At 40.1% G+C, this 14406-nt stretch overlaps 1 protein-coding gene across 9 annotated transcripts in view; it reads right to left on the minus strand.

Annotated features, from left to right (window-relative positions):
* The window catches only part of MAP7 (microtubule associated protein 7), a 177535-nt gene that overhangs the window by 30531 nt on the left and 132598 nt on the right, over positions 1-14406 (minus strand). For 6 of the 9 annotated variants that reach the window (XM_040239302.1, XM_040239301.1, XM_040239299.1 and 3 more), the window contains exons 4-6: positions 7054-7217; positions 5458-5575; positions 1631-1741 (exon numbers count right to left, since the gene is read on the minus strand). In XM_040239302.1, coding sequence (XP_040095236.1) covers positions 1631-1741; positions 5458-5575; positions 7054-7217 — 393 coding nt within the window. The remainder of the gene's footprint in view (positions 1-1630; positions 1742-5457; positions 5576-7053; positions 7218-14406) is intronic. The other 3 variants (XM_040239306.1, XM_040239305.1, XM_040239304.1) reach the window with 1 other exon arrangement.

Genomic DNA, 14406 nt, shown 5'->3' on the forward strand with positions numbered 1-14406 from the left:
CAGCAACAACATGCATTGGGAGCTGGCGATCTCTGCTCCAGCCCCTCTTCTCTGTGATTAACCTGCCAGTTATGAAGTCAGGCCCTTCACCTCTCAGGGACTCTGCCATCCAGTCGAGCCATCCACATTTTTCCCAGTTCTAAGGTCTGATTACTTCAGACTATTCAATCAGATACCGTCATGCGTCAGATACTAGCTGACACAGTACTTTCGCTCCATAGAAGCACGGATAGAATGAATACTGGTCGGTTTATCCCCACTCCCAACATTGCCCCAGTTTCAGCTACGGAATCAATAGGCTAGGTTTAACTGAAAATTACTGTGAAATCCCGATTATGGTTTGTCTTAGATCCATGTTCACAAAAATATAAAATTCAAGTGCTAAGTAGCCAATTCCAAAGAAAAGAGGAATAGACAACTGCTAAGAATAGTATGCTATATTTTACACTAAGGGAATTGGCTGGAAAATAAAGGCTTCTTATGAAAGGAGCTTCAATTCATGATACTTTTCCCTACCATATAAAAGGCCCATCTAATACCAATGATTTAGGCAAACTAGGTTAAAAAAAAGATTTAGGTTAAAAAGCAAGAATTGGAAGTTGTTCAAACGTTTACTGCTTTAAGAGATTAATTCTAACATCAACACATTATATTATACATTACAATGACACAACTTTTATACAATACAAAATATACAAATACACATGCACACACATAGAACATGCACGCATTACAATCTTTTTTAAAGACTACAAACACTTCAAAACCAATCAGTTTCTTAATAAAGCACTCAAAATAACCATAATTTGTTACTTTCAAAGAGTATGTGTTTTTATATTGCACAATAATTCTTTGGTTTTTCAAATTTAAAATTGTTTTCGTTATGTAAACAAGTAGCTTATCTTAAAAGCTTGATTTTTCATTCTGCGATATATAAATATGTAGAATGAAACTTCAGTTTTACAAGTAACTCAGCATTCATGTACTGTAAATCCATGGGATGAATAAAACTCAAAATTCAAATAAAATGTTAACTGGAGGACTATGAATATTGAAATTTTTAGGAGGCTTACATAATGATATTCTTAAAATTGGGCCACATCCCTTTAAATGAATGGACACCGAAAAAACCAGTCACACACACAAGAAATGCAGTAAGAAAGGTTTGGGTTAAAGGAAAAATAAGTTAGCAAAATGAAATCTGCCAACATGAATCATTTAGAAAGATTTTTTAGAACGTTAATGCCTGGAATTCCCCAAGTACAGATGAAAAGTCAAAGACAATCTGATTGAAATGAAATACATGTTCATAACAGATTATTAGCATGTTGGTGGATAAGTGGGTGATTTCTGGAGCTGTAAACTCCTGTACTAAAACCTTGAGAGAAGCACCGCTTTTCATCACTGCTAAATGCAATCATTCAGCCAAGTTCTAAAATGAGAAATGTTCTTGTCGCAAGGAAAATGCTGCTCAGACGTTTATTGCTTTTTTACTCTGAAGTTTTTTTCTTCCTATTTAAGAAACGTAGGGAAAGCAACTTCAGATGCTTATTCTTAGCTGTAAACATCCAGAAAATAAAAGCATTAAGGAAATAACAGAACACTTTTTTTGTTTTCCTTTTGACTGTACCTCTATCTGGAGAATTTAGTAAAGTTGCAGATGAAGAGGAGAGCCGCTTGCTAATGACGGGATCAACATGTTTCGAAAGATTCATGGTGGAAACTGACCGCCTGTCTGGATCTAAAACAAATGGAGATAATGCTAATTGACAGCCAGCATGCAGGATTGCAATTTCCTAGTTCACTGATGGAAGGAAAAACTAGGATTGGATGCTTTCAGCTCTATGGCTAGATCTTTACTATAGCACAGTTTTCTAAGTGGCCATTTTAAGGTAACTTAAAGGCTAGAAATAATACTCATTTTTCTTATAGGAAAATAAAAATATAGAATAAAAATATTAAAGAACCATTCAGTTCACCAGTTTGTCAGCCAGGGAAGTTCAAGCATATGGTTACAATACAACAAACGGAGGAAGACCAAAGGAAAACCAGTGGTGGGCAACGAAAATGACGGAGGCAGCCCATGAAACAAAAGCGGGTCTACAAGAGGGAATGCCTTCATAATTTCCCAAAGGAGAAACAATGGGGCAGTAATAGTGCTGGTGAGATAGAATGCAAACACCAGGGTCTGTGCAGTTGCTGATACTTTTGCTTGCAGAGTCATTTTACAAAGGGCACTAAGTGCACTACAGAAAACCAGATTAATCAGAAACAAAAAAAGCAACACTGCAGGTGCGGAAAGGATGGCCCCTAGAGCATTGCTTTTTTAAAAATCTACTAATGACCACCCCTGTGTGCCTAGATCACAGGGATGAGTGTGGTTTATAGACACATGATAGAATCAGCCCACAAACTTGCCTAACAATATTGGCGGCCATGCAAAGACAATCAGAATTAAGTTTATTAATAACATTCTTATTGCTGTTGGATAATTTTAGAGTAATTCTTCAAGTTCAAGTTAGAAGAGAAATAATAGCCGTATAAAAGGGAAAAAAATCAACTCTGATGGTTTGCTCTCTGAACAGTGCAACCAAGCTGTAACCATGCTCATAGTGTACATCACGTTCCCTGAATACAAGTACATATAATGAAAGTCTAAAAAAAAAACCTCATTATTTTATTTATTTAGGATGCAGGGAGTTGTTCTGACCTATATTAGCCAAAGTTAAAGGACTCTTGATGTATTTTGTTTTATTTTCTATGGTTAGCTTCTTCTAAAACTGAACACAAACCAAAATATTCTTTGAGGGAGAGGCCTTCAAACCCTGTTCCCACCTGTCTAAACTAACCCTGGGAGTAAATATGTTAAACTTTCTCCCACAGAATAACCACTTCTGGCTATTATTTACAGTGCACAGGGGATAAGCAAGTCTTCCACCAATATCAGATATTCCTATCTTCTACAGGGATTCATCTTTACAGTTGAAGCAATTAAAAAATTTTTAATTTGTTGAAGTATCATTGACTTATGTGAAGTGATTTAATCATCAAAAGAAAAAAACCAAACATTATTTCTGTGACTCAAATTCACACTTAATGGATGGGCTCTTAAGGGGATCCTAACAAAGAAAAAAGACTTAGGGTAAAATGTCAAAAGAAACAATGACAAAATGTGAGGTTTAAGGACACAAAGAAGGATAAGGAAAGTTATTTCCAGGACATTTCATAGCAATACATTTTCTGATATTGCTTTATATGTTCAGCTTCAGTTGGGGGGAAATTGTGTCTATATGCAGGCCTAACACACATAATTAAATTTATGGAGACAAAATATGTATTTTTTTATATTACTTAACAAATAAGAATCTTTAATTTTTTTTTCCCTCTCTGAACCAAACACAAATTCACCAAAGGATTTATGAAGAATTGGATTAAAAAGTATAGTCTTTACAAAGCAGGGCTAGCTGATGTGGAACAGTCAGACAACACACTGATATGATCTAGATTAAAGTTAATTTCCAGGATTTGTTTGTTGTGTCTACCACATGTTAGCATTGTTGTGAAGTAAGGAGTAGGCAAAATGAGCAAGACCTGGTTACTGCTCTTGAGATCTCGGCAAATTATTCTGATCATTGAGAATTTTGGTAAATTCTCATTATTTTCAAACTATTCTCCAATTCACAGCCCTAATAAAAAATGATTTATCCAACAGCTCACAAATACAACTCTGAGTGGAAATAACAGAGGTTGTATATTGAATTCTAAGCATGAAAGCAAGAAATAAAGCTAAGTAACTTGACAACCCCTCAAAAATGTTGGAGGGAATTCCCTGGGAGGCCAGTGGTTAGGGCTCCCAGCTTCCACTGCAGTGGGTATGGATTTGATCCCTGGTCGGGGGAACTAAGATACTACATGTCACACATTGCAGCTAAAAAAAAAAAAAGCTTGAAAGTCTGCACAGGTTTACCTGTCTCACACACACATGTAAAACATGAAGCCAAACTAAAGGAAAATAAGTATATAAAAGCATATACCATGATGGCTATTTTGTATGGAACAAATATGCAAAATTATACCTAGAATGAAATATCACATGTAAATGATCCTTATGACCCATTTGATGTGCCCCACTGCAAATACAACTGGGTCATGAAGAGCCAAGGGGGAAAAAACATGCTTTCAAATTTGATTCACTGCATAGGAAAGAAAGTTGTGGCAATATGCTTTTAGATTTTTTAAATGATGAGGTTATAGAAGACACACTGAATGTTAGGAATGAAAGGGAACAGAAAAAACAAACAAAAATCCATAGTTACTTATATGAAAACTGAAAGTGACAACAGCTATACTGATGGAGGCAGAGTGAAATAAAGCCAAACTGGATGTACTTTGACCTCAGGTGATTTATCAGTGAAAAAACATTTTCTTTAAGGTTTTATCCAAAATGATCATTTAACGAGAAAGGAAACATATCACAGGTAATTACTTTATTTCAATACCTTTAAGTCACCCGAGTTATATTATCAACACTTGAGAAACACTGTGCCATGTCCCAGATCCAGGTCTATGCAGTAGGATATTAAGCATGCATTATGACTAAGGTGGCAATGGTTCGGCTATTGATGAACTGGCCCTAGTCTGAGGTGCTAGCTACAGGTCAGGCAATCAGCAAATCACAAGGAGGTCTGTACCAGGTTTCCTAGTACTACCAAAAGTTGTGAAGTGGTGGTCCAGGCCTGCTAAATCGAGAAAGGTGAATGATGATTCAACAAAACCACCTGGGGACAGAATGGAAGACAATGACTTTCCAAAGTAAATTAAAAAAAAAAAAAAAAGCTTATTAGACTCACACATATGAAACTGACACACTGTATAAAATTCAAGGTGTATTGAATTTACAGTACAAAAATAAAGCCTTTCACTGAGTCCAAATTTTAGTAGGATTTTAAGTCAATTTAAGTACAAGGAATCACTTGGACATTCACTACTATTTCTAGCTTCAGAAATCTGCACTTCCTTTTGCAGAGCCTTCGTGTTGCATATACTTTAGGATCAGAATACATAAGCTCGTAGGATTGATTCTGAACGGCAATAGTGCTAGGATTCTCGCAGAGAAAAAGGCAAAACTGGTTAACCCATTCCATAATCTTGAAACCCCTATGCAAATAAATTACCCAAATAATGTAGAACTGAAAACAGTTGCTGAGAAAAATTGCACAGATTTCTGTTTCTTTAAAGAACTTTGCAACAAATGAGAAAAGCAGCCTGTGTGGAGGGAACCTTATCTTCTTATCTCCATCACCCTCTTATCCTCAAACAGTAGAAGCATCATTTCATTGTAGCTTAATTATTTATGCAGGTTTTTTCTTTTTTTTTTACAAACAGAATAAAAAAGTAACTGTGACTTTAACTGTGATTTAAAAAATAGTAATTTTGGAAAGAAGCTTCTCCATTTACCTGTGTTGTGGATGCTTGGGCTCCCATGGAGAGCACCTCCCCATGACCACCGGTTTTGTTTCTGCTTTGGCTTCTGGCTCCTCTCCATTGTACGTCGCACAACGGCTTCATGACGTTCCTTTAAATGGAACAGAGGAGGTGATGATTACATTCTACCTGGTTGTTGGAGGATTCTTCAACTTAAGGCAGAGTTGGGTGAGAGGTACTACTTAAATTTCAACCTTGTGTGAAGTGTGTGAAGTCGCTCAGTCGTGTCCGACTCTTTGTGACCCTGTGGACTGTAGCCCGCCAGGCTCCTCTGTCCATGGGATTCTCCAGGCAAGAAATGGAGTGGGTTGCCATTTCTTTCTCCAGGGGATCTTCCCAACCCAGGGATCGAACCCAGGTCTCCTGCTTTGCAGGCAGATGCTTTATCCTCTGAGCCACCAGGGAAGCCTACTCTTAATACTCAGAAGATTCCTAAACTCTACACTTTAAGGTGAGAGTAGTACTGTCAACATGGGGGTGGGTGGATGGTTACCGAAATTATAGGTTCCAGCTGATAAAGCCCTTGGCATACAGCAGGTACTTAAAAAAAGGACTATTACTATTACCACTGACTTCCCAGGTGGTGCTAGCAGTAAAGAGCTTGCCTACCAATGCAGGAGTCGTGAGACGCAGGTTCCATCCCTGGGTCGGGAAGATCTTCTGGAGGAGGGCATGGCAACCCACTCCATATTCTTGCCTGGAGACCCCCATGGACAGTGGAGGCTGGTGGGCTACAGTCCATAGGGTCACAAAGAGTCAGACATGACTGAAGCATCTTAGCACACTACAGGGAGTGTGATACTTTTCCCTCAACTCACATAAGCCCATGGCACAGGTCTTAGTTTAAGCAGACGTGTAACACACGTAGTTCTGGATTTAAAAACAGAAACAGAATCTAGAATCTGAGGATGTAATCCCAACCCACAATGGACTGTATGACTTTGTGACTTAGCTATTCTGAGTCTAAATCTTCATTTCCACAGAAAGTGGTAACACTCAAAGGCTGAATAAGAGTTAAATGAGATAATTGATGAGAAAATGTTTATAAATGGTAAAGCCCTACAGAAATCCAGCTGCTGGGATTAAAACTTCAGCATGCATGAAGTAAGCATAAATAAGTCATAGGTCCAGACCGGAGAAATGAGTTTTTAAAGGTCCTGTGGAAACAATGACAATCACATCATTCTCAACCTGATTTCCACACCACAACCTCCCTAGAAACTATCAAAGTGAAAGTTGCTGAGTCATGTCTGACTGTGACCCCATGGACCATAGCCGGCCAGGCTCCTCTGTCCATGGAATTTTCCAGCCAAAATACTGGAGCGGGTAGCTGTTCCCTTCAGCGGATCTTCCTGACCCAGGGATTGAACCCACATCTCCCCCACTGCAGATGGATTCTTTACTGTCTGAGCCACCAGGGAAGCTACTAGAAACAATGACTGCTGGTAAATCCGCTGCCTCAGACTTTCTAGCTGTGCATCCTGGCGCCTCAGTGGGAAGCTTCACAGTTAATGTGGCATGTTTCTGAAACAGACGCGCCTCCCACGTGCCCCCAGGGCAGCATCTCACCTTGTCCTCCTCGAGCCTCTGCCGTCGCTTCTCCTCCACGGCAGCCCTCCGCCGTTCCTCCTTCAGCCTCTGCTCTTCGAGCTTCTTCTTCCGCTCCTCCAGGTGCTTCTCGTAGTGCTGCCTGGCCCGCTCTTCTCTCTCTAACCAGACGATTTCTCTTGCAGCTTCAGGAGGAAAAACAAGGGAAACCAAACACAGGCAGGTTTAAAACCTTAACAGGTGGGGATGTAGAAGTGGCCCACATTTAACAAACATGGATGGGGTCTTTGGTTTTTATTAACCAACCATGGCCTGTGCTTTCCTCAAATTTTCAGGAAAAAAAATACAATTGTTGATGTTGAGCATAATTTAATATGCAAACAATGAGGCGGAAGAAGATGCACTTAATTCTATTCTTTGGGAACTGGAACAGCCCGCCAGTTTGGTACATTATTACTGCAGAAGAAGGCATGCATCACATACTCTAGCCTCAAAGCTGATAGAGATATGATACTCTCAAACCCAGCAGCACCATCCGTCTCTCTCTCATTAAAATATGTGATATCCTTCAGATCAAAAGCCTGTGACTTCCTTTCAACATAGCATTGGTTCCGCAAATGTTAAAAGGATTTGGGAGAGTGGATATGTATATATGTAAAACTGATTGACTTTACTATACAGCAGAAACTAAAACAACACTGTATATCAACTATATTCCAATCCCCAAGTGGCATTAGTGGTTAAAAAAAAAAAAAAAACCCCGCCTGCCAATGCAGGAAACATAAGAAATGTGGGTTTAGCCCCTGGGATGGGAAGATCCCCAGGAGGATGGCATGGCAACCCACTCTAGTATTCTTGCCTGGAGAATTCCATGGACAGAGGAGCCTGGTGGGCTACCGTCTACAGGGTTGCAGAGTCAGACACGACTGAAGTGACTTAGCATCAGTTCAGTCGCTCAGTCGTGTCCAACTCTTTGCGACCCCATGAACTGCAGCACGCCAGGCCTCCCTGTCCATCACTAACTCCTGGAGTCCATCCAAACCCATGTCCATTGAGTCGGTGATGCCATCCAACCATCTCATCCTCTGTCGTCCCCTTTTCCTCCTGCCCTCAATCTTTCCCAGCATCAGGGTTTTTTCAAATGAGTCAGCTCTTTGTATCAGGTGGCCAAAGTATTGGAGTTTCAGCTTCAACATCAGTCATTCCAATGAACACCCAGGACTGATCTCCTTTAGGATAGACTGGTTGGATCTCCTTGCAGTCCAAGGGACTCTCAAGAGTCTTCTCCAACACCACAATTCAAAAGCATCAATTCTTTGGCACTCAGCTTTCTTTACAGTCCAACTCTCACATCCATACATGACTACTGGAAAAACCACAGCCTTGACTAGACAGACCTTTGTTGACAAAGTGATGTCTCTGCTTTTTAATATGCTGTCTAGCATACACACCAATAAAAATTAATTAAAAAAAAGATTTGGGAGAAAATTCCAAAGATTGATAGTTGATGAAAGATATGCCTCATGGGCATATCGCACTGAGTCAGCAAAAGGATGTGAGGGATCAAACGAGCAGCCAACATTGTCTCTGAAATGCTACTAATCTATTTAGGCAAGACATTATTATCACAGAGTGAAAATATACAGCTCAAAAAATATTGTTTAATGGATGGACCTAGGGAGTGTCATACTGAGTGAAGTGAATCAGACAGAGAAGGAGAAGTATCATATAACATCTCTTAGATGTAGAATCTAAAAAGAAATGGTACGAATGAACTTACAAAACAGAAAGAGACTCATAGACTTAGAAAACGAACTTATCGTTGCCAGCGGGGAGGGATAGTTAGGGAGTTTGGGAAGGTCTTGTACACATTGCTGTATTCAAACTTGATAACCAACAAGGACCTATTATATAGCACATGGAACTCTTCTCAATGTTCTGTGCTAGCCTGGATGGAAGAGGGGTTTGGGGATACATGTGTATGTATGGCTGAGTCCCTTTGCTGTTCACCTGAAACTACCACAACATTATTAACTGGCTATACCTCAACGCAAAATAAAAAGTTTACAGTCTGAAAAAAAATAAAATCTATATGACCTTAAAAATTAATATGATGCTTCATTCAGTCATGATAGCTAAACACATTTTTAATGTGAGTTATTAATACTGTAGGCAAAAATATCCAAACAAAGTATAGAGCATAAACCTGGAGAACACTACATGGTATATAAATTAAAATGTTACTTTTTAAGAGAAAAACAATGAAATTCAGAACATTTAGCTTCCTCTAGATATTTAATATAAGAGATTCTGTATTCCTGCTACCATTAAATCTTTTCAGAGCTATTCACTTCAGGAGACAAAGCCACTGAAAGGGGTGTGAACTGACTTGCCTTTCATGGGAGGAAAAGGAGGAGGACAAACCCAAGGTGAGCCTGTTCTCTGACATCACTCAGGATGGTACAGAGAGATCTGGGTTTCCCCAGCAGCTCTGCTGTTAACACTTGGTGAGACCTGGACAATTTCATTTGGATTTCAGTTTTCTCTGGCTTGAAACAGGAAGAAACTGATCTTTAAGGTTCCTTCCTTCCAATGTTCAAATCTCATGATTTTAAAGAAATTCTCAGGCTCAAGTTAAAAATTTACTCTGAGCAAAAGCACATAGTATGAGGGAATGGCTACCCACTCTAGTATTCTTGCCTGGAGAATTCCATGGACAGAGGAACCTGGCAGACTACAGTTCACAGGGTTGCAAAGAGCACGACTGAGCACATACACACTCAATAAATATTTACTGAATGATTAAATTAAAAAATACTCTGAGAACATATGTTAAAAGTAACATGGACAGCATTATTCACAAAAGCCAACATGGAAGCAACATAAGTGTCTGTATCAATAGACGAGTGGATAAAGATGTGGTAAACACAGGCCATGGGATATCACTCAGCCATAAGAAATAATGAAATCTTGCCACTGTGAAAACACAGATGAACCTAGAGAATATTATGCTAAGTGAAATAAGTCCTACCTCAACCTGGCCCCTTCACTCTCCCTAGAGACCTTTTGCCTTACTGCACCTTTCAAACAAACCATACCTCCCCCATCTCTTTGCTCCCAAGGTTGTGGTTGTTGGGAAAGTTGCTATCCTTGTTTCAGTCCAAACAGTCATCCTTTAAGGCAGTAGTCTCATAAAAGCACAGATTGCTGGGTTTGAACCCTCATTCATTTTTACTACTCCCAGGATGAGGCCTAGTAATCTGCATTTTAAACAAACTTCCTAGATTGTTTTGGTCCCAACTGATCCATGATGGCATATGGAGGACCACTATTCTTAACTTCTCCAGAAGTTCCATCTCTTCAGGGCTCAACACAGATCTTATAACATCTACCACGAACTTAAGCGTTTCTTGTATTCTGATTTCTGTGTAGTAAGTGACTATTTCCCTTCCTTTTTTTCCCACTCACTATGGTTTTTTCAGGGCTTCCCCAGTGGCTCAGCTGGTAAAGAACCTGCCTGCCCAGCAGGAGATGAAAGAGACACAGGTTTGATCCCTGGATCTGGAAGACCCCCTGGAAAAGGAAATGGCAACCCACTCCAGTATTCTTGCCTGGAAAATTCCATGGACAGAGGAACCTAGTGAGTTACAGTCCATGGGGTCACAAAGAGTCAGACATCACTGAGTGCACATACACAGATAGTGTTTTCCTCAACTTGTATATAAGCAAGGGCCTTAATAATTACTTCCTGATTCATGGAGAACAATTGTACTTCTTGACTCATTCAAACTTAACCGTGTAGTCTTAGGCAAATTACTTAACTTCCTTACTCCTCACTTCTGCTAGGGTAAACTGTGGCTAAATATGGGACCTTCTCATAGTGTTTACTGTGAGGATTAAAAGACGCATTAGACCTAACACAGAATAGTTCTCAGCACTTGGTAAGCATTCAATAAATATAAGCCATTACTGCCGAATCTGTCACCATAATTTCAATTCAGAAAATTCAAGGTAGTTCTTAAGCTTGTGCTATCAATCAAAGCAGAGCTAGATATTATGACAATAACAATTAGTTTTATCCCAAATAATCTTTTAAATGAAGAGCATTTCTTCATCAAACTCTTAACTTCCACTTCTATTTTCTACCAGGAAGTGGAGATCCTATTGCAGTGCCTTCTTGAATAATTGTCATCTTTACACAGTCATCCAGAGAACAGGCAAATAATGGTGAAACAGCAAACAATGGTTTCATATCATTGCAGAGAATGGTGGTGAGCACCAGGATTATTACCAAGTACAGATCCTGTGACCCTTTAAACAGAAGGATAGTGCATAAAAGATTTCAATATTTTAGTAAGAATTGAAAGCTAACTTATCCTAAGAGGTTTAGTTACTTAAAATATTCCCTGTGGATGATATATAATATCAAAGTTTTATATTTTCTCAATAAGAAATGAGACTTCTGAGCATAAGAAAAAGAAACCAACACTTGCTATGGACTGAATTGTGTCTCCTCTCCCAGAAATTTGTACACTGAATCTCTACTGCCCAAAGTGACTATATCTGGAGCTAGGACCTTCCAGAAATGATCATGATTACATGAGGTCATAAGGGTAGGGACCTAATCCAACAGGATTCAGTTCAGTTCACTCAGCTGTGTCTGACTCTTTGTGACACCATGAATCGCAGCACCAAATTCCTCCCTATCCATCACCAACTCCCAGAGTTTACTCAAACTCATGTCCATCCAGTCGGTGATGCCATCCAACCATCTCATCCTCTGTTATCCCCTTCTCCTCCCACCTTCAATCTTTCCCAGCATCAGGGTCTTTTAAAATGATTACTCCCTTATAAAAAGAGACACCAGGGAGCTCTCTCTCCCTCTCTTTTCATGCTCAGAAGACAGACCAGGTGAGAACAAAGCAGCCATCCATGAGCCAGGAAGAGAGCTCTCATCAGGAACGGAAGCCTACCAGGGCCTTGATCATAAACTTTCCAGCCTCCAGAATTGTTAAGAAAACACAATTTGTTGTTTAAGCCATGCACTCTATGGTAGTCTGCTATGGCAGTATGAACAGACTGTATAACAACTCATTCAGTATTTAAATCATTAACGATCACTAATTTCACAGAGCTCTATGAAAGAATAACAGGTCCAAAAAGGACCTGTGATGAATATCATTAACCTTTGCTCTTGTGACATTAGCATTTTCTCCTGGACTCTGAGATCATAATATAAAAATGAAACGAAAACCCACAGTGGCCCCTGGACATGAACAATCCAGTCCCATCCCTGAGCTGCTGCCACCAAGGTTATACTTCAGTGACCCTGTAACAGTTGGTCAGTGACACACAAAGGGGAAATCCATTGTCAACCTGGACTCTATTTAGAAACTTGACTCTTGTACTAAAGAAACAGTGACTCCTGAACTAAAAGGAGTTTGCAGTGAAAGGGGACTGGACAGAGAAGCAGCTCTGGCTTCACAGGAACCTGAGTCCACCCCCCTCCTGCCTACAGAGGGACTCCTGTGGTCTTGTCTCCTCCAACTGTCTTCCTGCCAGAGTTGCCAGATGAGCCCACGGTAACATACAAAGTGTTCAGCGCAGGGCCAGGTACACAGTAGGGACTCAGTACATGTAACCTCTACAGCCACAAAACCAACCCTACCCCTACCATAGCAAGGGGAAAAAAGAAAGTTTGAAAGGAATAAAACTAAGCCTATCAGTTAAGATTGAGACTTTTAGACCAGGTCAAAATCCAAAACACCCAAGTTATGTTGAAGCCCGGCATGCTACAGTCCATGGGGGTCACAAAGAGCAGGACACAACTTTTAAACTGTTTTTTAAAAGAAACAAACCTAAAACAAAGTGTTAAAAAAAAATCATAAAATAATGAATGAACAAAAGCTATCAGGCAAATGAAAACAAAATTGTAATAAATGTGGAATAATAATTCCATTTTGTCTGGCAGTAAAGATAAAATGAAATAAAAAAAAAAACAAACCAAAGGAGATAAATAGCTCTCCCAGGATCACTGTCTAAAAGAGGAAGAGTTGAAATTATAATTCAGCTCTGATTGTAAAGCCTGTACTTTCAGTTACTATACAATACTTCCTCCAAATTCACAACTGCCTGCCTAAAATTTCCTCTTGAATTTCCTGGTCAGATCCATCACATAACCTTATTCATTATCTCTACCTCAAACCAGAACCTGCTCCACCTTCTCCATTCTGATAGCAGACACACGACCTCCCAATGGTTTACGAAGATCCCTTGGAATCACCCTCAATTTCTCCTTCATGGATGCTCCAACCCAACCCAACACTTCCACAATTGACCTTCTCATTTTACATCTCTCATCCTTCCAATTCTATTGGATTTAAGCCCTCATTTTTTTCTTACCCCTGGGGTTTAGCCTATTTCCTCTTCACAGTCATCCCGCATACTGTTCTCAGACGTCTCCCTCCCCTGCCACCGGCCCCACTCCCGAACAAAACCTAGTGTCCCAGTCCTGCTTGATGATCTGTTAGTTCCCCTGTTCCCGCGGTTCAGCTCCTTAGACTGACCATATGATCCTCTACATTTTTATGTGCTACCCCTGCCCCAAATCCCTCTTCCCACCTGTCAAACGTCAGTCATCGTTCAAGTTCTAGGTCAAACGGCTCTTCCTCTGAAAAGCCTTCCCTGGCAGCAAGGTCACTCCCATAGTTCCTCTGCACTCCTACCTGTACGCCAGATGATAACTGCTCTGCTCTTACATGTTTCTGAGTCTTTCCCCACATAAAACAATGACTAGTTTAGCAGATGATTAAAGTAAGTCTAATGAGGAATGAACTAAGGAATTAAAGGGTTATATGACCTCCAAGCAAAGTGATTTACATTGAGCCTTAGTGTTAATTCAAAGCCTTTTCAACCAGTCGTTTAAACTGTTTTCCACGCTCCTCTCATTTGAGTATTACCCTGGAGAACTGCCTGGTAATAAAGATGACCTTGTACGATACCCACAACATTGCGCCTCCTGCCTGAGGGGACTTCCTACTCTGCCTTCATCCCTGGACACAGTGGTGGGCTAATGAGATTGAGCTGCTAGGGCACAGCTGAGGTGCTTATACCTGTGAAAGACATTTTCTTTTGAGACAGGAAAGCAACACTGTGCCAGGACTTCTTATCTTCAGAGCTAGGCTCAGTGGAGTGTTTAGCTAGGCCTCAGCTAAAGTTAATAGAGTTTTGCTAAAGCACACAAAACAATGATTGTCCTCGGACTCTCACTGCCTCGACCCCAATCCACTTTTACTCCTCCAAAATTGGTGCCATCCTCTTCGCTCGCTGTCTTACTGAGCCCAGCCTGCTAGCCCAGGAAGCACAAATGCCCCC

Source organism: Oryx dammah, unplaced genomic scaffold, assembly GCF_014754425.2.
Source record: "Oryx dammah isolate SB20612 unplaced genomic scaffold, SCBI_Odam_1.1 HiC_scaffold_4, whole genome shotgun sequence".
NCBI lineage: Eukaryota > Metazoa > Chordata > Mammalia > Artiodactyla > Bovidae > Oryx > Oryx dammah.